Source organism: Colletes gigas, unplaced genomic scaffold (assembly GCF_013123115.1).
Source record: "Colletes gigas isolate AHSC1104 unplaced genomic scaffold, ASM1312311v1 Colletes_gigas_Sc00011, whole genome shotgun sequence".
NCBI classification, from domain to species: domain Eukaryota; kingdom Metazoa; phylum Arthropoda; class Insecta; order Hymenoptera; family Colletidae; genus Colletes; species Colletes gigas.
The window spans coordinates 1,903,333-1,929,548 of NW_025106640.1; the positions used below are offsets into that span (position 1 = coordinate 1,903,333).

General features: G+C 39.3%; 2 protein-coding genes and 1 long non-coding RNA gene across 10 annotated transcripts in view; 2 read left to right on the forward strand and 1 right to left on the reverse strand.

The window, feature by feature from the left end:
• Window positions 1-28: 28 nt before the first annotated feature.
• LOC122398439 lies at window positions 29-13,718 on the reverse strand. Its single transcript, XR_006259183.1, has 5 exons — window positions 13,583-13,718; window positions 2,084-2,150; window positions 586-897; window positions 218-420; window positions 29-157 (listed from the first exon to the last, which is right to left on the reverse strand). It is a non-coding gene; the product is annotated as an uncharacterized LOC122398439 (long non-coding RNA).
• On the forward strand, window positions 1,768-4,361 carry LOC122398437 (nucleolin-like). The gene is made up of 3 exons (XM_043398282.1): window positions 1,768-2,075; window positions 3,476-3,772; window positions 4,255-4,361. The coding sequence occupies exons 1-3, from the start codon at window positions 1,922-1,924 to the stop codon at window positions 4,344-4,346; spliced, it is 543 nt and encodes a 180-aa protein (XP_043254217.1). The 5' UTR covers window positions 1,768-1,921; the 3' UTR covers window positions 4,347-4,361.
• LOC122398432 overlaps window positions 13,597-26,216 on the forward strand; it is a 100,115-nt gene continuing 87,495 nt past the window's right edge. For 2 of the 8 annotated variants that reach the window (XM_043398271.1, XM_043398272.1), the window contains exons 1-2: window positions 13,602-13,983; window positions 20,559-20,899. In XM_043398271.1, the coding sequence (XP_043254206.1) occupies window positions 20,719-20,899 (181 nt within the window). In that variant the 5' untranslated portion in view covers window positions 13,602-13,983; window positions 20,559-20,718. Of the gene's footprint in view, window positions 13,984-20,558; window positions 20,900-26,216 lie in introns of all 8 variants that reach the window. The other 6 variants (XM_043398273.1, XM_043398275.1, XM_043398270.1 and 3 more) reach the window with 5 other exon arrangements.

The window sequence follows — 26,216 nt, forward strand, 5'->3', positions numbered from 1 at the left end:
TTTATTTGCCAAAACAACTTTACAATATGAAATAAGTATAATTTCATCAATTGGAATTATTTTCAAAATGGTATTGTATACAATACGTAATATTTTTATGAATTATAAAATATTAAACACGGGGCAACTTCAAGTTATTATGCATGGTTGTTTATCTCTGTAATCGGTACCATTGTCAACTCGATGATGTCAACGCTTAGGCTATGTTTATACTTACGTTTGTATCAATAGTCTTGATCGTCTCCCGTGGAAAAGCTCGTCGGGTTGTAGACGGATTCAATGCGGACGGCAATAATTGGGACCCATTTCTGTTCGTATCTAAAGACTTGGATGAATCGCCGAATTATGACATAACGCGTTGGGTACGACAATTACATTTACAGCAATGCGCTTTCGTAGAAATTGGAGAAGGATTTTGCGCTGTAAGCAAGACACATTACATTTATTTCCCTTTTTTTTTAAATACAATCTTAATCTTCGTGTACAGTTTGTAGAATACAAATACGAACGTTGATAATCACGCCACGGCAGGAACTTACAATTTCGTATATTGCTTGTAGTTGTTCGTGGAATTGCGTAACATACCGTCGGAATCGGAAATTCTGGACAATTCCGGCGTGGGTGAATTTTTTCTCGGTGTATGTCACTGTCTGACGCTTCACTCTTGGGATTTGTGCCCGTTTGAACTGACAAGGCAGAGGGAAGTCGATTGCACTTTCGTCGAAGCTACTCCATATTCAAATACGAGTGCAAGGGTCCATAGGCGATTATGCGACATAACGTTGCTCGGCGAGAATGCCCCAAGTTGCAACTGTTCCATTTCGCTTGCTGGCCATCGGTTATACAAAACAAAAGGTTGGTCCTGGTCCATTAGCCTGGTCCATCCATAAACATGAACTGTCCGACGTGAAATTGAAATTATATATACAAATCACTTTCAGGATTCCCCACGTGTTTTTTAAATCCTTTACCAGAGTCCCTGTGTTCGCCACGCGGCGTTTGCGGTGTCGCACAGTGTTCAGCGACCACGATTAAAGGGATACACACGCCCCAATGCGCTTCAAATTGCCATCAGAGACAACCAGTAATGTTATTACACGTTAAACTCGCTTTCAAAATTTCAGCAACGCCGTGGAAAAATAGATAGTAATAGATAATTTCGTTAGAAAGTCTTTCTATGTATTTTATTTAAATGTCTGCTATCTGCGTCTAGCATCAACTAGAGTCGATAAGATATAACCTTTTAAAAAAATACCGAAGGTCGTTTCGATCCCACCTTGTTGATAGGAGATAAATACAATGTTAAGAATCATAAATTCTTTGAAACGTTCAGTTCTGCGAAGAAATTGGACCTTGGACGTCAATTCCGGCTGAAATTACTTCTTTATGGTCGCGATGGTCGTCTCCAAAGTGTAACAATACTTGCGGCGGAGGATTCGTGGTAGCCATTGCTTCGTGCCAAGATCAAGTAACGTAAATAAAAATGAAGGCAAATGTACAGGGTGTTTCCGAACTGTAGATACAATCTTGACCACTTGACTCGCAAAAAGAATGGATAATATTTTCGTAAACATAGGTCTGAATACCGTTGCATTTATTACGTTCATTCGATGGACGCCTATAGGCAAACTTTTTCAAAGAAAAACGAAAGACGCTAACGAATGACGCTAACGCTAGTAGACAATGAAGAAAGCATGATTGTCTGGTACAGAACAATGTTCATGGTTATTTTTTAATTTTTATCGTTACAATTTCACAGGGGGAAGCCAGCCATAGACTGTATCGGGCCAGGATCATTTTGGTGAGCTTCTCTGAGGAGGTTCCCTCGAATTCCCAGTCCGTGACGAAAGGTGTGAACTTTTCCAGCTGCCCCAACGGCTTCGGTAAATGTTACTGCGAGGTAAACACCGTCGATGGAATTATGAGAGCGGCCAGGTTCACGGAACCTTGCATTTCTACCGAAGGGTGTATCCCAAGCAACGTCGAAACATTCACTTTCGAAGGAGAGCCCGATTCCAGCAACAGCGTGGACTCTAAAGAGGTTTACGAGAACTACGATCGTGAAAGGTTCGAAGGTACTCACCCGTTGTATTCACAGCTTTCGATTCTACGGTGCTCGTCGTCCATCTTCCCAGTTCAGCATTAACGATCTGAAATTAATGTAAAATAGGCGTATTTAATCGCAAGGCAGATTTTACTAAACGTTACTAGAAAATTTAGTATCGTAACTAAAATAAGTCTTATTTGTAACTTAACCTTTTTATTTTACAATCGTAACGATTATACATACAGGGTGCTCGGCCAGCCCGGGAAAAAATTTTAATGGGGGATTCTGGAGACCAAAATAAGACGAAAATCAAGAATACCAATTTGTTGATGAAGGCTTTGTTAAAAAGTTATTAATGTTTAAAGTTCCACTCGTACTGAATTTTTTTCTCGAAAATGCGCAGGATTTCGGGGGTATGTCTAATCACCAAAAATGATTGTAATTGACACCTGTAACTAAATATAATTTTTTTAGTATGATTTAAAATTTTTTTTTTTCCGTCGAAAAATTTCATACCTTCTCGAATTTTTTCCAGTAAGTGGGTAGGATTTCGGGGGTACGTATAATCACCAAAAATTATTGTAATTGACCCCCGTAACCGAAAATAATTTTTCCAGAACGATTTGAAATTTTTTTTTTCGTCGAATTTAGGCACCTAATTAGATTTTCGGTGAGGAATTTTTTTCTCGAAAATACGTAGGATTTCGGGGATATGTGTAATGACCAAAAATGCTTGTAAATGCCCCCCGTAACTAAATATAATTTTTTTAGTATGATTTGAAATTTTTTTTTTCGACGAATTTAGGCACCTAATTAGATTTTCAGTGAGGAATTTTTTTCTCGAAAATACGTAGGATTTCAGGGATATGTGTAATGACCAAAAATGCTTGTAAATGCCCCCCGTAACTAAATATAATTTTTTTAGTATGATTTGAAATTTTTTAATTTCGTGTAAAAATTTCAGTACCTACTCGAATTTTTTTCTCGAAAGTGGATAGGATTTCGGAGGTATGTGTATTCACCAAAAATGATTGTAATTGACCCTCGCAACCGAAAATAATTTTTCCAGAACGATTTGAAATTTTTGAATTTAATTGTTAATAACTTATTTTGTCTTATTTAAAGTCTTATTTTGGCCTCTAGAATACCCCGTTAAAATTTTTCCCATGGGTGGCCGAACACCCTGTATACGATCAAAGCCACGAGTTCCAATTGGACGTACTGTACAGAAGGTACTCCTACCTTGGAGGACTAAAAGAATGCATGAAAAATTGAAGATAATATAGGAAAATAAATTGTTTCCCTCGGTACGATGGTTGGTGAACTTGTGCTATTTCAGAACTCGTGGCTGCCCATTGTTCTACGCGATGCACCGCGGTGAAATTCCCGAGTTATTTTGCACGCAAGCTGTTCCAACGCGTTTTGCAGACACGCTTCGTTACTCGGAATCCGCGCGACCGTCGCTGCGTCGCCTCCTGCAGGCTCGCCGGCTCGACGAGTACGGTTTACGCGAAAATAGACCGTCGAATAAGAAGCTGAGGAACACCAGGGTGTATCGTTCCGTTCTACGGGGCCGATCGGACGACGATGCTGATTACGACGACAAAGACGAGGACGACGAGGAGGGGGACAACGACGAAGGCGGCGACAAAGCCGACGAAGACGAGGAAGAGGAGGACGAGGAGACGGTGAACGACACGGAGTCGCCGCGCTATTACGATTACGGTTAGTACTCGTACGCGAATCTTTTTTCTCGGATTTTTCAGATCGACCTCAGAGACTTCGGGAAGGGTCGTTGGAGCCCCAGGAAACGGGCTCGAGAGGCGCGGTCCGATTACGCGGCGATTGCGTTTGAGGGTAAGCAGGAGGTCGATGAACCCGAGGGAAACGGGGCTATGGAGATCGGATCCGTTACAGACGACTGTGACGACGATTCCACGGAACCGCTGCAGTATTACGATTATGGTGAGAAAACGTCAACAAGAGGAAAGTACCGTCCGCGGAGTATCTGACTCGAGACTAGCTTTTCTCTGTGACCTCGCGTCGCGTGGATCTGTTCAAAAGAATTAAGATCAAGGGTATCGATATGTCCCGATCACTCGAGACACGGTGGTGAATTTATAATAGTCTCCTGTTTATGAATTTATACGAATGGTTTGTAATATTTGTTTCAGCCGTCTAACAAAATTATTATTCTATGCTTTCAGACTCTGGCGGGAGTTCGATGTCTAACTCATGGATTTCGTTCGCTACGGAACTGGTAATAGTAAACATTTTGCTGCGGTTGGCTGGTGTTTGATTGGGCAAACGCAAAGAAAATCAGAGATAACTGTACAGAGATAACCTGGTATTGAAATAGATGTAATGATTTTGATGGTACAGTCTCGTTGGTGTGGAAACTAAATTAATTTAATGACTATCTCAATAAAACGACAAACGTACAGCTGTTCCTCTAACGTGCATATTTATTCTTAAAGCAAAACAACTTTACTATAGGATTTTATACTATTTAACGTCTTCACGCCCTTAGCCACATATGTAGACGTTTAGTTTTTTTTTTTTATAATAAATAGAAAAAAAAAAACATCCCTGAAGAGGTTAAATGTTTTTGTGAGATTACAAAAACTTGGTTTAAACGTAATTTAAATACAAGGAATAACAAAAATGCAAAGAACAGTAAATGATAAGCATTAACAGGGACAGGTATGTAAATATTGATCTGACATGCGTAATAGGAATGATTACTTCATAAAACGGAAACGTTTGACTTTTTATTCTTTTGAAATTATATTCTATGTATATTCTTTTGAAAAGAAAAACGAGAATTACAACATCCCCGCGATGTTTTTGCGCGCGGTTAAAACAACACGCTTCTGATAACTATACTTTCACCGGTGATTTAAATTACCTGAGAAACTGAGTCCTTCAGCGTCTTACAATGGGTACTGTGTTAATTTTTTGTTCATTTCGTAGATCGTCGAATGATTGCAACGTTTAGACAGCGAATACATTCATCACAATCCATTGTACAAATTAGACACCATTGAAAAATTTAAAAGATATATCTTGTACGAATGAAAATAATATTTTTCATGGCATCTAAAAAAAAACACAATTAATGCATCTGTTAATCATTCTGTATTTAAATTTGTCAATTCATAGATTATATTGAAGAGAAGTTACATCATAAAGTTGAGAACCTTCGCTCTGTCTCAGACTGTCTTCTGTTTGTAAATATACTTGACTCGAGTGCTCGTAAAGATCAATTAGCACGAATGTGATGGTTCGTTTAAACCAGGATCAATGATCCATTTAGTATCATTAAAAAATTAAGATTTATTTGTTTATGAAAGCTTCGAGATCCGTTGGAAGATCCGATTAGAAACCTCTTCTACGAATGAATGCAGTGGGAAACTAACGCACGCAACGCCAAAAGGAATCTGGAGCGGGCTGTAAAATTGAAATTAGATTTCAGGAAGTGATAAACAGAAGGATGTGCTTGTCTCCCATTGAAATATAAGCGGGAAACATTAACGTAACGTCGACCGTATCGTCCTTCCACGAGAAGAAGACACAACAGCCCGTGTTTACATCCCCACTCTTGCTGCAGTCCGCTGATTGGCTGTCACCGATCCTCGTCACTGATGTCGACCAATGCCTGTGAGTCAGCGGACTGCAACAGGAGTGGAGATGCAAACACGCTGTGCCTTCTTCTCGCGGAAGAATGGTACACATTCGGTGAAAGAATTTTTGCATAATACCTTTTCTGACAGATGTTGTTTGCCCCCGTTAATCGACTGAAAAAAGTACCGATAGAGCAACGATGCTACGTGAATATCAATAACAGTACGTACGTGAGTCTCGCAATGTTGTTATCGAATAGTCATTCATAACCAAAGAGATATCTAACGCGTTACAAGATAAACGTTTGTCGCGCTAACAGGTGAAGATTGAAAAATTCTAATTATGATACCCTATATTACTCAATGATTTGTTATCTAGAATTGCGTGGATGCCTCGAGGAGATGTTTATTTCCAAGAAGCAAGAGTGAAGGAAAAGCCTGTGTTCGGAAACGTGATTGAGGGCGGCGTGGGTGTGAGAGGAGGGCAAGTTTGTCGGTAGAACGGGGGACTTATTTTCCAACCGAGTCGCCCCTGTTTTACCGAGAGAATGCTCTGTTTTTTAACGCCCTTCTCGAATCGCTGTACGAATATGGTCGCTAACTGTTTATTGCGTCACGACCGAAGCTAAATTTGGCATGGGACGACCGGACAAGCCATCCGTCGAGTTTATTGACAGATTACACGGACAACGTATCTCTGATGCCTTCGAACGACGACAGATCTATAAATGAATTCGTAAAAAATAGTCATAAAAAGATCTTCCTACGACCGAACACATGTTTTATTCAAACTGCGAAAGATCGTCACTGTTTGAATGTTAAGATCATTAAACTTTACTTTTCTCTATGACTATGACTAATATTTACTACATGATGACTATAGTACATACTACCAGTGACGAATCTAGAAGTGCACAAAATCTCTAGAAATTATAAACAGAACTAAATATTAATTTATTAAATGAATTTTGTTGGCCAATGAAAGGGGAGCTTCTAGCCTCTGCAGTCCCCCCTTTTGCATCCGCCATTGCATACTACGTTCAAAACAGAGGAAGAGACGCTCCATTGCCTCTCATTTCTCAAGATGCAGCATCATCTGCTACGTGTATCGAGGGTATCGCAACATTGAGGTAAAAAAAATAAAATAGGCGTTACTCAAGGTGCTTCGATAATTAATTACTAGCCTCGTTCGCGGTGGAGAGCACCGTTATTGGCGTTCTTACGTTAGGAATTCATTTATATGTTTTCCGCCTCGACTTTAAAAGAAGTGAAAAACAGTTACTTCGAAAATGGCTGCGTCATGTATGCGTAATTTATTTAGATATGTAATACATTCACGCTTGCGAATAATTATTATAAATTACAGAGGTTATCGACAACAAACGATTTTCTAGGTGTGGCGTTCATTGTATGCAATATTTTAAGCGATAACCATGCTTCCTTAATAAAACAGTTCCCTCATTGTTCTCCACAGAATATTAAGTTTAAAATAACGTTTTTTATACTTGTTTTGCAATAACAGAATTACTAAAACAATTTATATTTAATAGACAATCTCGGAGACCACAAGATATAAATTATATCAAGGAAACGACTCGTGTGTAGTACAAAATGAGACGACGATTAAATAATGTCTACAAGCTCTACTTTTACTTGATTCAAATGTAACGATGGCTCTTCATGCAGACACAGTTGGTGATCGTCAAACAAGCACAATACGTAGCAATGGTAATTCAATGAATGAGCGTCTAAGAGGCGCGTAACGTAACCCTGCTGGTCGTTAATTGAAAAATGAAAGACAATGAGAAATACTAGTCTCGGGTTGAATAAAATTCAGAAATCAACGGCATTTTCAAAATATTAGCGTATTTTCCGTGTCAACGCCTCGTATCAATTACAACCGAACGGAAGTTTTAATTGGTTGTGATCGCTATGTAACGATTACTAAGGTAATTGGCTGTGAAACAATATTTTCTACGAAACGAAAAGAAATACGTATATTCTTAAAATAATTAAACCTATCGTAGTATCATAAACTTGTTTGATGTCCAACAGCACCATAAAATTATTTAACTCAACATCTCAGATTAAAGCGAAAACATTCTACAGTAGAGAAAAAGTCACGTATGCGCGAGTTGAATAACCTCTAATTTTCATGCAGAGGCTGAAAAACAATTATAAACCATAAATCATTCTATTAACGCTGTCCGTTTTAAATATATATCTTATCAGAATCTTTTCAAATTCTACTTTAAAAGTTATTACTTAAACCGCATATCGAATGATATCTAAATGTGGAGCCATCTTGCGCAATAATTCGTAACAATTTCGAGTTTATATTCCACGTGTACCGCTGCGTACGCTCAGAGGCGTAGAAAAACTTTCGAGGATTCGAGACACGTGCAGATGCGTCGGGAAAGGTTATATCGTTCTGCACGTCTTATGACACGCTCAACTGTTATCTAAGGAGCAACCATCAAATAGATTTGTGTACAGATGTACACGTGCTTGGAACACTTTTGCCTTCTAACAATAAGTAAGCATATATAGTTACCGCTTACCGCGAGTAATGCCGTTCGCGCCTTTCGCAACGATTTACGACTCGCGTCGTTCGTTGCATAGCCAAAGACTGAGCCCGAACGATTGATCGTGGTGCCGTAAGTAATGCGATATCCCGCAAGGAATGCTCGGCGATACCTTTAAACGCGAATCTCTGTCGACAGCGTACGTAGAACTTGACCCCGCCGCGTCAATCCATCGCCGTTCGGTGTCAGTGACCTGCCTCAAAAAAAGAAACTAATTCCACCGGCCAGTGGCCCGTTACACACTCGTCGCACACACAACCGCGAACGGATTCTGCGATCTCCCGAGACGAATTCAGAGCCGCCTGTCGTTTGTTTCGGTGACTGGATCCACGTACCCGATCGATCTATCGCAGTGGTTCTTAACCTTTACGATACCACGGTGCTGTTTAACCCTCCATAACCCAACTTTGTTCGTTTCGTCATACCAATGCCATAAATTGAACGTATCGATGACCGGGGTAACGTCGAAATTAACCGTACTTACGTTAGTAATAATCTTCGAAACTGTATAAAATAAAAATTACTAGATCTATTCTCGACCATTCACAGCTCAATGGTTAAGACCACTGACCTGTCGTTCCGAAACAGAGATAGATACAAATTTCAAACAACGAATGTAAGTTATACGAACTTTTACTTGATTTTTCATGAAATGAAAGTTTGAATTTGAACTACAAAGCGAATTTATATTTCGCGATGAACGAATAAAAATTGATTTATATAACTGTGCAATCGAATAAACGTTGCAAATTAATCACCGTACTGTGTTTATATTCGTCATCTATTATTATCGAATATTTAGTCCATCACTGTTTTGAGGTTATCTATTAGAAATTTAGTGGGACGAGCGTCGTTGATCTACGTCTCATATAAAATACGACAAATTGTGCGTTCGAAATAGGTATGGTAATATTTGAACGATTTTGTAATTAAAATTAGAACAACGTTACATTGTAATCTGTGTGAGACAGATATCGACATTCAATTCTACTTTGTTTTCATTATTGCTGTTGAATATTACATTCTGAATACAGTGAAAACTCGATAAATGTCGCTACTCCGGGTCCGGTCAGCAACACTTACGGAATAGGAGAATCGTCTTTCGAATTTGATTGTAGTTTGCCGACGCTTCGAACGTAGAAAGAGTCAGTAGCTAAAGAAGAAAGAGGGACTGAAACTCGGATTTATCGCCCCAGTTTAAATATCCGCGTCAATGTGACCACACTACTGCACAGAAGAAAGTTTTTTATTTTTTACTTTTTGTTAATAAAAATTTCACTATCATGTTGGGGAGATTTCTCTGATTAAAATGAGGCTAAACACGATATAAATCGGTCAATATTTGGTAGCATAATATTGAATTAAATATTGTACTTGCGAGTCTTTCTCTCTTTATTTATCCTTCTTGTGCTGTCCTTTTCTATGCTCGGAAATATCAAAGAACGACGCATCGAGGTGCTGGCTACATTTATCGAACGGGAGGTAGCTATTTTCAAACGGAACGGTTCCACCGTTTCGTAAGTGATCAAAAACTGCAACACTTATGAAATAGGGGGTTTCGTTAGCTACCACTGTTCGATAAATGTACCAATCCACTGACCTTGCGAAGATACGAGTACACAATATTTAATTCAATATTATGGTAACAAATATTGGCCGATTTATATCGTGTTTAGTCTCATTTTAATTAGAAAAATCTTCCCTACATGATAGTAAAATTTTTATTAAAAAAAAGTAAAAAATAAAAAACTTTCTTCTTGTACAGTAGTGTGGTCACACTGACAGGGACATTTAAACTAAGTTGACGAAGGCAATAAAGATTTTTAAAGAAAGCCGCTACGTCTCCGGTTACACTTCGCCTCACTGGTTCAATGGGGATCCCCCTAGTGGTGGGGATAAAAATGTATCATTTATGGAACAGCTCTTGAAGACATTTATCGAGTTTTCACTGTACAATGTTTACATTTGGTGTCTAATAACGAATAGTATTTGCAATTCTAATATTTTAGAAACATATTTTACGGGAAATAGATCAAAGGCTGATTTTTACTGAAAATCGAAACTGAAACTTTTGTAAGGTTCGAAACTCAAAATCCAGAATTTAAAAATGAGTATAAATTCAACTGAATTATTATTATTTAAATAAAACTAAATTCGTATCGTCACAATATTTTCGTATATTGTCGTAACGTGTATGTGTATCTCGTGTTGCAAGAGTTTCGAGATTCAAGAAATCGAACCTCGGGTTTCGAGGTTTCGAGCGACCAATCAGAACGTTTCCCTCCTTTTTCGTTCGCAACTATCGTCGTGCAGCCATTTTACTCGGTTAAAATGTTTCTCTTGATAATTCAATTATGCAATATTTGCGTCATGTAAAATTCATTTGTTGTTTTACCCTCGATATTACGTGTGCTTGCAACAGTACTTCATTTAAAAGCTGATAATCGTGATTGACGAGATAATTGCTCGTTACGTCGTTCAGGTATACAATTTTGTAACGGTTGAAGAGAACTGTATATACTTGATCGCTTCCTAGACGTTCTGTTTATCATTTAATCAGATAATCGAGTTATTCCCACGTTAATGATTGAATTATTTGCTTGTCAAGGCCGATGACGATATCAAAGATCTAATTGTAAGTATAATAAAATAAATTCAACTGGATTTCTTATTAAAACTAACAGATTAAATTTTCGGCTTCTTTTTTTAAAGTTCTCATCGAATGAGATATAAAAGTATGATATTATGGGAAAGACCATAAACTAGAAAGTGTAATTAAAAGAACTTGTATGTTTTTCTTAACACTCTGATATTATGTAAAAATACCAATAATATTTTTACATCGTCAATTCATATGCAATCAATGCAACATTATACCCATTGTTACTGCTACGTTATTCTGTTGAGAAACGTAGTTGTAAAACGAGTATGAGTAATCCCCCTTTCAAGACGTCTGACTGTACTCTTTGAACAAATCATCGTATCAATTAAGTTGATTGTATTGGTCGTGCATCGAGACAGCTCTCAACGGTTATGTTTCCAACTGCTCGCACGACCGTTGAGTCGCGTCCACAAATGTATGTAAGCAATGCAACGCTGTAAACGTAAACGTAAAAATGTATAAAAGACCAATGGCGTAAAAATTAACAGAGACGAATAATTGTCTATCCGTTGCTTGTTAAACAGAAATGAAATTTTCGATCGTAGGGATTTTGTTTGCGAAGAACGAGAGCGAATTTCTTCGTTGCATCGGCTCGTCACTGCAAATGAGAACGTTGGCGATAACAACGAAACGTTCTGACAAGGAAACGGCATTTCTTCAAAGGAAAGCGACGAGACGACAGCGGAAGTGTAATGCGTTTGCACGTCTCTTTGTATCTGCGCAAGATAAACAACTACACGAGCGAGGGTCAAGCGTGAGAGAATTGACCGATCACGAGGAAATTTTATGTATGTGTGGTATCCGGTATCATCGTCGGTGAATCTTGCATTACGTACCGACACAGTGTGGGTAGGGGATTGGTAAGTTATACAAGAGCCAGTAACACACTAAAGTGATATAGAAATAATAATAAAAATACCTTTTCTATGCACTTTCTAGACGGATACAAGTATTGGCACGAATCGTAAAGTACATTATATCGTCGTTTCTTCGAGAGACGTAATTTTAAGATAATGACAAGAAAACTCTTGGCAGTCATCTACGTTATTTAATCGTTTAAATAATCAATAGAAAGTGCCAACGCCTGGGAAAACGAAAGATGCTATCAACCGAGGATAGAAAGGTAACGCTAAACTTATTTAATATCAATAAATGCTATAAAAAGGTTGCAAAGATGGTAGAGAAAGATCGCTCTACTGTATGAAGCACTATTTATTTATTTCACATACAGGGTGTTCGGCCATCCCTGGGATTTTAGAGGCCAAAATAAGATGAAAATCAAGAATATCAATTTTTTGTTTGAGGCTTTCTTAAAAAGTTATTAACAATTCAATTAAAAAATTTCAAATCGTTCTAGAAAAATTATTTTCGGTTGCGGGGCTCGATTATAATCACTTTTGGTGAATAGACATACCCCCGAAATCCTATCCACTTTCTAGAAAAAAATTCGAGGTGTGAAATTTTTCGGAAAAAAAAAATTTTCAAATCGTTCTAAAAAAATTATTTTCAGTTGCGGGGGTCAATTACAATCATTTTTGGTGAACAGACATACCTCCGAAATTCTGCACATTTTCGAGAAAAAAATTCATTACAGGCGGAACTTTAAAATTTTTAAATAAAATTAAAATTAAAATTTTTCCTAGGGGTGGCCGGTACACACTGTATAAGCAAGAAGATCGCAGTAGTAAAACAATTTTAGTACAGACAAAAGAACATTTTAAAATTTATGTAAACAAGTATAATTAAATCAGTGGTCTGTTAATGCAAATGGAATTATAAAATGAGACAGAAAAATAATAAATAAAATGATAAAGGTTCAAAGTTACGTTTATTAGAAGTTGCGAAGAATAGCGAGGAAATTTTATGAATGTACGGTATCCGATATCGTCATCGGTAAATCTTGTGTTACGTTCTGACACGGTGTGGGTAGGGGATTTGTAAGTTATCCGTGACGCTGCAGGCAAATCTAGAGAGTTTCTTTGGTGTTTATCCCCTGGGCGCAAAGATATTTTAGTCGATCGTCCATTCGATCCTACCGTAATCTTTTCATTCGAATCATATACATATACGGATTCCTTTGTACACGTATTGTTATCAATTTGCTTAACTTTGCTACATGATACTAAAATTTGTAAATCTTGTTAGTCATAGAGGGAACAATATGCGATATATTAATCTACAAAATTTAATTTTCGGAAAGGAAACCTGTTCGATAAGCATGATTTTACATCTCTGACTAGTACTTATTTTGATATTAAGAATCTTTGCTAGCGAAGGGATTGAAAATTATTTGAAAAATTAATGAAACACGTGATTCGGTATCGTCTAACCCGTTGAATCAGAGGACGGAATAGGATTGAAAAAACTAAACAATCGAGCGTCGCCGCTCGCGGTGCGTGCAACGCAGGGTTAAGAATATCGGCAAAAGGACAGACTCTCTTCGTGTTTCTTTGCGACGTCCCCGAACGTTAAATCGGTACAAGAGGAGAAGAGAAGAAACTGATCGGTAGCGAGCCGGCTTTACGAACGCGTCCGGGGGGGGCCCTGCGTAACCAGTTTGTGATTGGTTAAGCGTTGTACCACGTGGCGGCGTTGCGCGGGTGGGGATTGGCCAGCACGGCCGCGCATCGCGGGCGAAAGCGGCGAGTTTTGTTCTAGTATTTACCCCGCGGTGTAAAGCTGGCTCTCGAGCTCTCCGGTGTCCTTAAGTCACGTTCCATTGTTCGGATCGTTCCAACGGTTTCTTCCTTCCGTCGTGGAGGGTCCCTTCGTTGTTCCCCGGGCTTTGTGCTTCTTCGATGGTGAACGCGTGAGAATTGTGCGCCATGTTCGCGCCGCGAGCAGCCACGCGATTCACCGGCTACCGTGGCAAGTGATACGTTTTTCTCGCCGTACGGCCAGTGTGTGCGTTTAAATACCGTTCAACGAAGTTCGTCGCTGTGTGTGCGTCGTGTGTTTGTGGGTGCGACCGTGCCGGTCCTTGCCGTTAGGAAGGCAAAAGTCTAGTGGTAATAAACGACGAGAGGCGAGAGCACGCTGTGGGGATCGTGGAATGCGCGCTGACAGGTATCCACCGCCGCGCCGTCGCACTCGGAATTCACTGTGGCGGTTCTTACCTTCTTTCTCTATCCTTTATCCTTAATACGTTACTTCCTTCTCCCTCGTAACAGCGTAAGGCTTTGTGTGTTTACGCGAGCGTCCACCTCCCTGCGGTCTTCCCTTTCTATCCTCCTTTTCCTTCGTCCTTTCTGTCTTGCTTCTCTGAATGGTTCTCCCTCGCGCCTGCGTTGCGTGGCGGACGCTTCGCCACTTTTGACAGCTGTCACGGCGAAGTGTGCGTAGAGGCGACTCGTTTTATTTCATTGGATATCGGGACGTGTAGGGGCAGGGAGGACATATTGCCGTTCATTACCCTTCTTTCTTCTATTGTGTCGTCTCGGTGTTTTTATCTCGATAAATCGTCGACCGGGCTCGATAAAACGGTCGAGCGTTCAAATTCACTCGCGCCAACGAGCCTCGAGTAATTATTTCGAAAATTCTCGTACCTTCGCGGGACAGTTTTACGTAGCCGTGGAATCAAAACACCGCATGGTACAATGTAGCTCCGATACGCGGAATAAAAAGTTTCCAGCAGATACCCTTAATCTATTTATGACGCGAATCTGATATCTCCATTACAATAATAGATGGAGCGATTAATTTTTTAATAAACGTTAATCGCACGAACGTTGCCGGATTACTAAACATTATCTGCGGCACAAAGCACGTTATGTAAAGTGAAAGTGCTTTCAGAAACATGTTAAAGGTTGCGGTACGTGATGTAAAATCATAAATATTGTAAATTCCGGTTTTGGTTACGCTCGATTTCTCGTGTACTCTTGTCGAAGAATAGGAACATTTGCGACAAGGAAAAATCAGATGTTATAGAGTTCGAGGTTCGTTTTCTATTCTGTGTGTATTTAAAGGTGATTTCGTGCTTGTCTACTTGTACATTCTATTAAATTAAGCGGTAACGTGTCAGCCGCTCGGTACTGTTAAAAAGCCTGCGTGACGTGGCAAGCGGAATGAAACAGTTCGTATCCTTTTCTTTGAAGTCGACCGCCAAGGACATTTGACAAACGACATGAGAATGCCGCTTAACCAGAGACAGTTGAAATTAAAACATTCGTTGAAAATCTTTCTTAGCATTCTCACACTCGTCCGGCGTGTACAGTTTGAACGTACACACTGAATTATCTCATAGATCAGCGTCTCTCAAACCGAGGTCCGCGAACGCGTTGGGGCCCATGCACTCCCGGAAGATAAAAGCATATTGTGTCCGTGAAATAAGAAAACTGCTGTAATATTTTATTTTTATATCTTATTGCATTTAGGTATGTAATTTATTACCATCATATGCAAATCAGTATGTAGTATAGTGCAAGACAAATATGTTACGGAATAATAGTTGAAGTTTAACTATTTTCAGTCACGACTGCTGACTAATTTATCACCAATGTACGTGATTGTTGAGAAACACACGTCATCCGGCTGGTTGCATTTGCCTTTGACCGGACGATCAGTTTGCCCGAATACAAATAGTTTCATTTAAAAGTAAAGTGAAGGTGCCCTTGAAATCTCAGCACCAGCAACCATACACAATACTATATTGCAACGTCGATAAGAAAAAGTATCTTACCAGAAAAGAAACTAATATATTTTTATTTAATGTATAATAAGTGAATCCTCGATTTTGTTTAATAACATCTCCAATCTTTGTAAAAATATTGTTAAGTTTCTTCGATATGTCTTTTTTCTTCTGAGAATCTGTGGATTCCCCTTTTCTTAACTTTTGTTTTCTTAACAGATTTTATTATATAGGGTGTTCGCCCATCTCTGTGAAAAATTTTAATGAAAGATTCCAGAGGCCAAAATGAGACGAAAATCAAGAATACCAATTTGTTGATTGAGGCTCCGTTAAAAAGTTATAAAAACATTTCCGGCCACACGGTATATTTTCGGTAAAGAATTTTTTTCTCGAAAGTGCGTAGGATTTCGTAGGTATGTCCATTCACCAAAAATGCCTGTAATTGATCCCTGTAACTAAATATAATTTTTTTAATATGATTTGAAATTTTTTAATTTTGACTAAACATTTCACACATTCTCGAATTTTTTTCTTGAAAGTGGGTAGGATTTCAGGGGTATACCTATTCACCAAAAATACTTGTAATTGTCCCATGTAACTAAATATAATTTTTTTAGAATGATTGGAAATTTTTTAATTTCGTCCAAAAATTTCAGTACCTACTCGAATTTTTTTCTTCAAAATGCGTAAGATTTCGCGGGTATGTGTATTGACCAAAAATGATTATCTTTGACCTCCGCAACTAAAAATAATTTTTCCAGAACGATTTGAAAAAATTTGTTTTCGCCGAAAAATTTCAGCTTCTACTCGAATTTTTTTTTCGAAAGTGCGTAGGAATTCAGGGGTATGTTTAATGATCAAAAATAATTGTAATTGCTCCCCATAACTAAAAATAATTTTTCCAGAACTGAATTTGAAATTTTGTAATTTAATTTTTTAATAACTTTTTAACGAAGCCTCAAACAAAAAATTAGTATCCTTGATTTTCTTCTTATTTTGGCCTGTGGAATCTCCCATTAAAATTTTTCCTAGGGGTGGCTGAACACCCTGTATATCGGACGCAGATCCTTAATGCATCATAACATATCAAACCAGGAAGCCCGCGAAAAGTTCTAACCGTATAAACACGATCTGCATCGAATTAGAACAATGAATCATATGATCAAAAGCACGCGTGCATTGCGTAAGCGGGATGACGCAGGAAGAACATCAATTTAGAAAACATTAAAGTCTTCTGTCGTGCTCGATATCAGCGTTCTAGATTGCGCGTCCCGTTCGACCGCTGTTTGCGCTTCTGTTAACCTTGATCGTCGCGAGTGTCGAATAATGTTTTGCCTCCTCGCTCTTCGATTTTCTCGTCGTTCTTTGTTTCCTCCGACTGTCCTTTCAATTCGTGTTCTTTTTTAGACGGTGGCCCCCCGAATCCATTTCGCCTCGTGTCCCATGGAAGGTATAAACGCGTCGCTGCGTTTGGTCGAAGTCACGGCGAAGAAGTAACGGCCCTCCGAAGGTGGTCAATTATTCCGACCGATCGGAATAATAAAATGCAGCGGTAACTGGTGTCGGAGTGGGGGGGGTGGACAGAGCCTGGTGGGGGTTGGGTTTCACTAAAATTACGAGCACGCGTACTGTTTCAGCCGATCCAACCAAAGAAATACGACTGTAATAAAGTTTCCTCTTTCTTCGGCGTGTGTGTGTGTGCGTTTCGGGAAGCAGCGTGGATCGCGAGGGGGCGACAACCTCTCCGATCCTTATCCAATTACGCATGCGTAAGAATTCCGACCCGCGTCGTTTAAATCCATGGCCTCGTAGCAATATTTAAACTTAACGCAGCGTCACGGTTGTAGATACCTCTTTCCTCATTTGCCCGTTGCAATGTAAATGCCAGAGCCGGGCAAAATTTTATTCGGATAATAGCTGAATTATTATCCCTCCGTTAGGTAACTTTCCTTTGGTATTATTTAGTACACTTGTCTGCACAACATATGTATATCAAGATCAAGGTTACTATCAAAGTGTCTGCTAATGTAAATACTTTTTGTGGAGATTGTTGTTGATGCAACTTCATAAGTAGACATTGGAAGCTGTGATCTTAGTGAACAAATTTTTAATCCTTGTAAAATGTAAGGGTGCTTCGTCGTGCTGAAAAATTAATCTACTTTCAGCTGAAACATTGTCGTCTATAAGCTCCCGATGTAAGCATCATGTCCGTATATTCTTGGTTGTTGTATCTTGTCATTTGCGATAACTTGTCACAAACTCACAGTGAAAAGGTCTTAGGATCAACAGAGTACCGATAGTACCGTATTACCGTCGATGTTTACAAACACAAATACAATTGCAGATAAGCGAAGATACGCTGGTAATGCAGTACGCTTCACGAATTCTCAAAATGGACCTTTTCGAAAGAAATCCACGCATGTTGATTTCGATTATCGGTCGTTTGATAAAAGAATAATATACAGGGTGTTCGGCCATCCCTGGGAAAAATTTTAAGGGGGGATTCTAGAGGCCAAACTAAGACGAAAATCAAGAATATCAATTTGTTGATGGAGGCTTCGTTAAAAAGTTATTAATGTTTAAAGTTCCGCTCGTACTGAATTTTTTTCTCGAAAATGCGCAGGATTTCGGGGGTATGTGTATTCACCAAAATTGATTGTAATTCACCCCTGCAACCAAAAATAATTTTTACAAAACGATTTTTCTTAAAAATTCGTTTTTCATTTTTAATAATTTTATTTGACGCAATACAGAAAAGTTGTCTAATACTTCTTTGTAGATACCCATGAGCTCTACTTTAGAAAAAAGTTTCAATGAGATACGTTCAGTATTGTAGGAGTTATGGCCGTTTGAAAATTGGACCATTTTTATGGAATTTTTTCTGATTTTGCGGGATCAAGGGACAACTTTTCGAATATTTTTGAAATTTCTACATATTCTTCACTAAAATACGCGTTGTTTGCCTTTCGAAACATTAAAATCTTCCAATCCGTTCAGAAGTTATGATATTTTAAACATTTCCATGAAATTTCGAGGAAGCATTTCTGGTCAGAAATTGTATTTTCGGTGAAGAATTTTTTTCTCGAAAGTGGGTAGGATTTCAGGGGTATGTGTAATGACCAAAAATGCTTGTAATTGTCCCCTGTAACTAAACTTAATTTTTTTTCTATGATTTGAAATTTTGTAATTTCGCCTAAAAATTCCAGCACCTACTCGAATTTTTTTCTCGATAGTGGGTAGGATTTCGGGGGTATGTCTATTCACCAAAAATAATTGTAATTCGCTCCCAAAACCGAAAATAATTTTTCCAGAACGATTTGAAATTTTTGAATTGAATTGTTAATAACTTTTTAACGAAGCCTCAAACAAAAAATTGATATCCTTGACTTTCGTCTTATTTTGGCCTCTACAATCTCCCATTAAAATTTTTCCCACGGGTGACCGAACACCCTGTATAGATCTTCGGTCCAACGACGAGCGTTGTTGACCATTCCCATTTCTGGTGAATCCCAGCCTGTAAATAAAACAGACGGGTAAAAAAAAAGTTTGTCGGCAATAGACATCCTTAGCAACCAAGCAGAAAAGTTAACTCTCTAAGGAAAATCATCTTCGTTAAGTGCCTGTACTCTCTAAACATGGTAAGGATAAAGCAGTTGGTTTCGCAAAACTCTCCACACTGTCGCGTGCCCGACATTCCCCATTGCTGTTGCTCTTCGTTTTCTTCAATCGGATTCAGGATACTCTCTTCTAGATTAACAGTTCTGACATTCACTCTTTCAACCCTTTTGTTATGAAAAACTTCCAGTAACATTACAAACGTTGCACCAGGTTTCACACGTCGATTTTTTCAAGACGTTCAAAGTTCGTTCCAAGGTCTCGTTTTCGATCGGTGGGGACAGCGAAGGACGCTTAAACGGGGACTGCAGTACTTACGAGCCTTTTTATCGACATACCGCTGATAATGTTTATGCGTTTGTTTCGAAAACCGATGCAATCACCTCAAACGTATTCGTTCCTTTTTGGGTAACGGGTGTAACTGGCGTTTCGTCGTAACGGCCAGTCCATTAAACGCGGTAATGGGGAGTAAATAATCTAGGGCCGCTCGTAGTTTACATTATTTATTATAAAGCGGAAAATTGCGTCACCGGAGTTACACGGACGACGAGCTCGCCACTTTATTCCCCGCGTAACGATTCCTCTAACGGGCATTAAATTCCACCTATAAAACACATAGTTAATTCCCCAGTAATATCACCTGACAGCCAATCCCAGCGTCTGGAATCCGCGGGAGCCATTGAAAGTTCCACGAGGTGCCACGGTTCATAAACTTCCAACAAAGTCTTCGTCTTCGCGATAATTTCGAATCCCCTCGTGCAATGGCGTCTCCGTCAAACTTCGTTCAGCAATCTTAAACGCAAGCGTAATTCGTTTGACGTCGATGAAAAATAAATATAGAGGATAATTCAGGATAGTTTTAAAGTGTACGTTCAAATAAATACGAAACGTTTAACGAAGCTAATTAGCCACAAGTTAGAAAGTAAAATTCATTATCGAAGATATTTCCTAGCACGAAAGAATTACTTTCCATTTACATTTAGTCCCGTTGAATGTTCAAACCTTGATGCATGTTTTTCCACTGGAAAAATAGTCCTTAATCCTTTGCACTCCTATGTCGAGTGTGATTTTTTCAAGTCCAAACCAAAGAGATAGCGTACACTTGAAAATTACAAAATACAATAACAGTGTAAATAAAACAGATATTCCAACAGGTAAATTTCAAATAAAACACTTAAAAGCGTTGGGAGCTGCTTTGTAACAAAATTGAAATATAATTCGGAGTGCAAAGGGTTAAAATCCATTGTTACGTAATTTGACAAACTTCCTTTTCCCGTTGCGCTCGTCTTCGTCCTCCCAGAGCGAAACAAAGAGAAAGAGAAGGGAGGTACATACGCCGCGTAGAATTTAAATGCCTCCAGGCGCGCCCAGGAATATCGAAGTTTTGTACTGGTTGCAGAGATGGAACCGAGGAAAGGTGCACGGACGCGATGAGAAATAATATGGAGCATGAGGGTGACCGTGGAAAAACGGAAGGAAGGTTCACAGCTCGACGAAGCGGTTAATGATCCGGAGTCACCGAACGCAGCTGGCTACGTCTCTGTCGCCGACAGCTGGAGATGATCACAAACGAGGAGACGAACGAAACGACGACGACGACGCTGGCATCGTCGCCGGTGTTGGACGAATCCGGCGACATGGACTTGGTGAATGGACCGAATCCGTGGGTTCCGGCCTACGGCTTCCAGCTCCAACACCATTCCCATTTTCAACCCGACCACGAGGATCTACGGACTAATGGTTCGTACTGTTTACCGTTTCACTTTCTCTTTTTCCAGTTAACAAAAGCAACGACCGTTTTGTTCCTGTCTTTGCCACGAACGAACTGCTCGGGACACACCTGACGCAACGTGGATTTTGAAAATTGTTCCTCTGTAATTTATTGCTTGCCCCATCCATCGATAATACCAGCGTGCTGAAACAAAAACCAGATAACCACCATATATTTTTTCCAGGAAGAACTATGCCAATTATTGAGAAACTCTTCCACGAAATTGTCGATAGGTATGCTGAACTATACACGATACACGATGTTCCAACTTCGTACTTCATATTGGGTTCCACGGAGGTTTAACGAACCTTTTTTTGGAGGCTCCATTGAGCCAAGACGTGCAAGATTTTTTACAGACAAATGATACGTCCGAAGGTTTCACTTACACCGATAAATATTTTGAAAGTTCGCGGTGGATAATGTTTTGGAAAGTTATTGCAATTATTATTTAACGACGCTTGTAATGAATTTCGTCATTGTGAAACCGTAGCGTTTATTAGGTCTCCGCGGAGCTCATCATGATACACGGTCCGTAAATGTTTCTTTGTATCGCGTATCACCGTCGTAGGTATTTAATGTGGCCAGGTTAAGTAGGACACCCTGTATTTCGGTCATAGGTCTTGCAGCAACGCGATATTACGACACAGTTTAATGGTTCACAGTAATTGGCACCAACTGTCGAGCACGAAGTACATAAGAGAATATTAACTTCTAAAGACTCGACAGCATTAAGACTTTTGATTTTTTAATCATCAGTCGAGCTTTATTTTGTGAAATAAAGACGCGGGGACATGGTGAAAGAAAATTCCTAAACAGCGTTGCGATTTATTGAAGATGCAAGTAAGACCGAATAGGCGAGACATGATATAGCATGCACTGTAAATTTCTGCATTAGAAATTATATCACGCTTTCATTATTTCTGATTTACCGCATCTGTAGCAATCATACTTGAAAAAGAAGTGACTGGCGTATCGTGGGTAATCCATTAAATTTATGCGGATTTCTCAGCTTCCGTTTTACATTCGCGCAATAATAGTTTGTTTCGACGAGTCCAGAGTCACGGAGGAAAATTATTGCAATTCGTTGCAATTCCATTTTTATTTATGTGCAATATTATTATAACACTTTGATGATATTTTTCGTGGTCTACTCGTAAGCTGAGGTTTCTCATTTTTTCCCCCCAGCTTTCACTCGTGACCTACCAAAAATATAGCGTGACCGTACTGTCCTCTTTGAGAAACTCTCGTTCACAGTGTCCCTATTTATTATCTCACTCTTCTACAAAAATTTGCTTTCGATCGCAAGATAAGACATTACACCAAAATTCTAGAGGCTTCGAATTAAATTCTTCAGCAAATTTTAATCCTACGCAGTTACGCGTTGTGTCCTTTTGGCAACGCGACCATTGTACGAGTTACTTCGCAACACCTATCGAACCGTTCCATTGGACATAGATTTCTGGCAGAAATTCCGTAACAAATACGTTTATTCGAGGAGCGTTTATTTTAGGATTGTCTAATTACTAGCTTCTTTCCACGACTTTTCAAGTTCGACCGTTTGCACCGGGATCGTGTAAGAATTTGTTATTGAAACTGGCCGCGATTAGCTCGAACGGCGTTTATTATATCTGTCTGGGAACCGAACCGTTTGCATCGAAGCCTGGAAGTCATTCTGCTCATCTACGCTCTAGATATTGGCGGAGACTTCTATCATTACCGTGATTTCCATCGGGTAGAAAATGGCGCGGGTTTGCATACAAATCGCTTGTTAACTGGTAGACTTAATGCGAGCTACTTTCTATAACCGTGGGCGAGCGCGCGAGAGTTAATGAAAAATTACATCTGGGAACAGGCAGGGTGCCGGTCATGCAATTCCCATTAGGCGAACGAAGACGCCATGGATACTCGTGAAATTTCCGTAAACTGCGTCTGGAAATTTGCGTACGAAAGCACCGAGGGTGAAACGAACGTTTGCATGATCACGCGAGACACCAGTTGATTATTAATAATCGAACGATTTCCAGTAGAAACGTTTCAACTAAATTGTATTTATTTCTTACATAGAATATTTCACCCAACTGTCTACGATAATACAAAACGTTGGAGGAAAACATTATTGATTTCTTCCATCTTTGACGTTGGTAATAATTAGCAATAATTGGACTCGAGATAAACATTAAATTCAATTTAACTCCTTGTATCTCTGATATTCAATCGTATGAAAATAATTAGTAACAATTACACTTTAATCGTACGTTAAATATCAATGCATCGAGTACTGTTTACTCCTTTCGTCTTTGATATTTATTCGCATGAAAATAATTGGACTTCGATCGTACAATAATAAATCGCTAACCGAAACAGGAAGATCTTCCTTTTAAACGTGTTTGTACCAACGATTTGAATTTCGTCAATGATGTTTGTTGTATTCGGTAACGCGGAAGTAATAACAGACTATTTGGGTTCGATCGTACGAATGTTCTGCATATTTGTTTGTTTGGACGCGCGTGTTATTGCGTTGTTTCTTCGATTTCTTCGGTTGCGTCATATTGACACGATTAGAGCAACACACGCGTGCACAAAGCGAGGTAGATCAGCGATTATTTTTGTGCAAGTCGATGGATTATTCACGTCCGTCGGTTGCGGAACGAACAGGCAACAGACGACTGCAACAGCTGGTTCCCCTCCATGATGTTGCAAAGCAACGCGTGCTCCTGCACTTGTGCAAGACAAATCGCGTTCCTGGAGGACGATTTGTTCTCACAATCGTCATTAAGTCTAATCTTCGCGCTTTAGGAGAAAAAAAAAGGTAATAATAGTCTACTCCAATATGGGAAGAAACTTTGATTTTACCGTCCCTGGTCGCAAGAAACATATAATAGATGCTGGGTGTTACTTTAAATATTTTTTTTTATCCCCCTTAGATGTTTCAGATTCGCCATTGACCTTAAATTTTTATCCAGATGAAATACATCAAGGACAACGTCGTATGACTCACCAAGAATTTTATTAAATTCTGCACATAGATTTGCAGTAATTTACACATATTTAGCAACCTTTTGATTTATATTTTTACGAACAATTAGCAACGTTCTTAAAGTGTTCTCGTATCCTTTCTAGAAATGCAAAGTACTGTAATTCACAGAGATATTATTATACTTTATTTCAAATGTTTTATAGAGGGGATAAAATTTCAAAAATTCCCAAAATTAGATGTTAAAGAAAATGAATCTAGACGAGACTCTTGAATCATTAACTGTAAAAAACGAAGTTTCGTTTTCGTGGACAATTCGAGGGGTTTGGTACGGTTGAACAACGCGTAAAGTTGCACGTAATAGCTTTAAAATTACCGCATGAATGCGTCATTTTTTTATCGAGTGAACGATCATCGATCACGTAACTGGTTTTTATTGATTATTCAGATTGAATTGAACGAATCATTTACAAAGAATTACAGACGCAGCGATCGACTGCTTCGCGTTACTCTGATCGAAACAGAATCGAATTCATGGGCAGCGTTTATTATCGGTTCGAATACCTGCTGCACGCTGTTATTTTCTATGGACCGGGTACATTTATTTCTTCTTCCGTAATTGCGTTCTAACTGCTAAGAAGGGAAGAAACAGGCTTCCTGGAATATTCGCTATTTTTTTTATTTCAAGAATTTTAATTTCAACTCGACAGTTTCTGTTTTGTGTCGTCTGTGAACGGGTCGCGTTCATTTCGCGTACATCGAAGATACGTAATGTTTAATTCGATAGCGTTATCGTTTTCCACTCGTGGAAAGTTACGGATAATCACGTTCTTTGGAGTTTGCAGCCATAGAAAGAGCTGCGCTCTTGTGGCGCGCGATTGCAATAACGACGTTCCTCGCGGTTCTGCAAAAGGTGTTCGCCAACAGGTGTCAGGAACTTCAACCGTCCCACATTCGCGCAGATCGGATAAGTGAACGGTAGTCACCCCTATTAGACGCTACGAAGCTCAACGTCTGAGCACACCGTCTGGTGTAACCTGATCTGAGCTCGAATATCAGTGAAACAATACATAATACACGATACAAAGAAACTCTTTTATATTTGTTTTTTTTTTAATGAAACTTTCACCAACGTATTTGTAAGAGTTCTCCAATTAAAACAAGACCAAACACGATATAATTTGTTCTTAACCTATTTCTAACAGAGTATAAAATCGTGTTAAATGCGATTAAATACACACTCATTAAAATATGCAGACATAGATCCAAGTTATATCGTGTTTGGTCTTGTTTAAATCATAGTAACCTCGCAAATATATTAGTAAAGGTTCCATTAACTACGAAATAAGCAAGTTTCATATTGTGTTATTCTTATGTTATCCTTCCTTCGTTGTCCTTTTCTACGCTCGGCAAGATACAAAGTCGAACGCTTGTAGATCGTGCCTTTCTGGGAACTGAAACCCAACCATGCTTTTGTAAACACGAGACATCGGTGTTCCTCGCGGTTGTCCAAGGTTTGCTGCAACGAAACAATCAACACGATCTTCCGCGACAGAAGATTGTGCTCTAAAAGAATCGACCGATTACCCACGGCTCGATTATGACGCAATTTAGCTACATCGTTTTTCTTTCGTGCACGTGCGATACTCGCTACACGGTAGACGTTATTTTTGCTCTTTCGTTACGTAAGGTTCGCGAGCAGAATGAAAGTGTACGCTAATGCTGGTCCTTTCCGCCAGAGTAACCTCTGAATTAACGGTTCGAGTGCGTTCATTCTGTCACTGCACACCGCCGTATGCAGTTATGCACCGTGCTACACTTACCAACGAATCGTAACAGGCATCAGCGATTCCTACGGAGTAACCGGTCGTTTTGGAGACCGCGAGGAATATAAATAACGTTACGCTTCGCGGGGGTAGCGTCGAGCAAATTTTAATCCGAGGGAACGATTAAAGTTGAACGATCGTTAATTGGGCCAGTCAGAGACAGCGATAATTATAAATAGAATTTAAAAACAGAAATAGGTGAAGGTTTGGATAGTCTCTCTGGATTGATTCGGTGCTCTCCCGTTTCAGAGAGTCCCATTATTTTGTATTCCGATGCAATACGTGCTATTGACAGGCAGTGTGTTAACGTTTGTTACATGACTTGACTTCTCTAAAGCGTTTGACACGCTTGATCGTGGTCAGCTGGTTGTTGAACTACGACCCATGTCGCTCTCTATCACGTGGTTACGTTCGTACCTTACTAGCAGCACCGAACAGGTCATAACCGACGTCGGTGCTCCTCAATTTTCATCCATTCGCTCAATC

Coding starts and splice junctions, on each gene's coding strand:
- LOC122398437 (XM_043398282.1), top strand. CDS start 1,922: ATGAGAGCGGCCAGGTTCACGGAACCTTGCATTTCTACCGAAGGGTGT. Junction 2,076..3,475: donor CGATCGTGAAAGGTTCGAAG/GTACTCACCCGT, acceptor CGCGTTTTGCAG/ACACGCTTCGTTACTCGGAA. Junction 3,773..4,254: donor GCCGCGCTATTACGATTACG/GTTAGTACTCGT, acceptor CTATGCTTTCAG/ACTCTGGCGGGAGTTCGATG.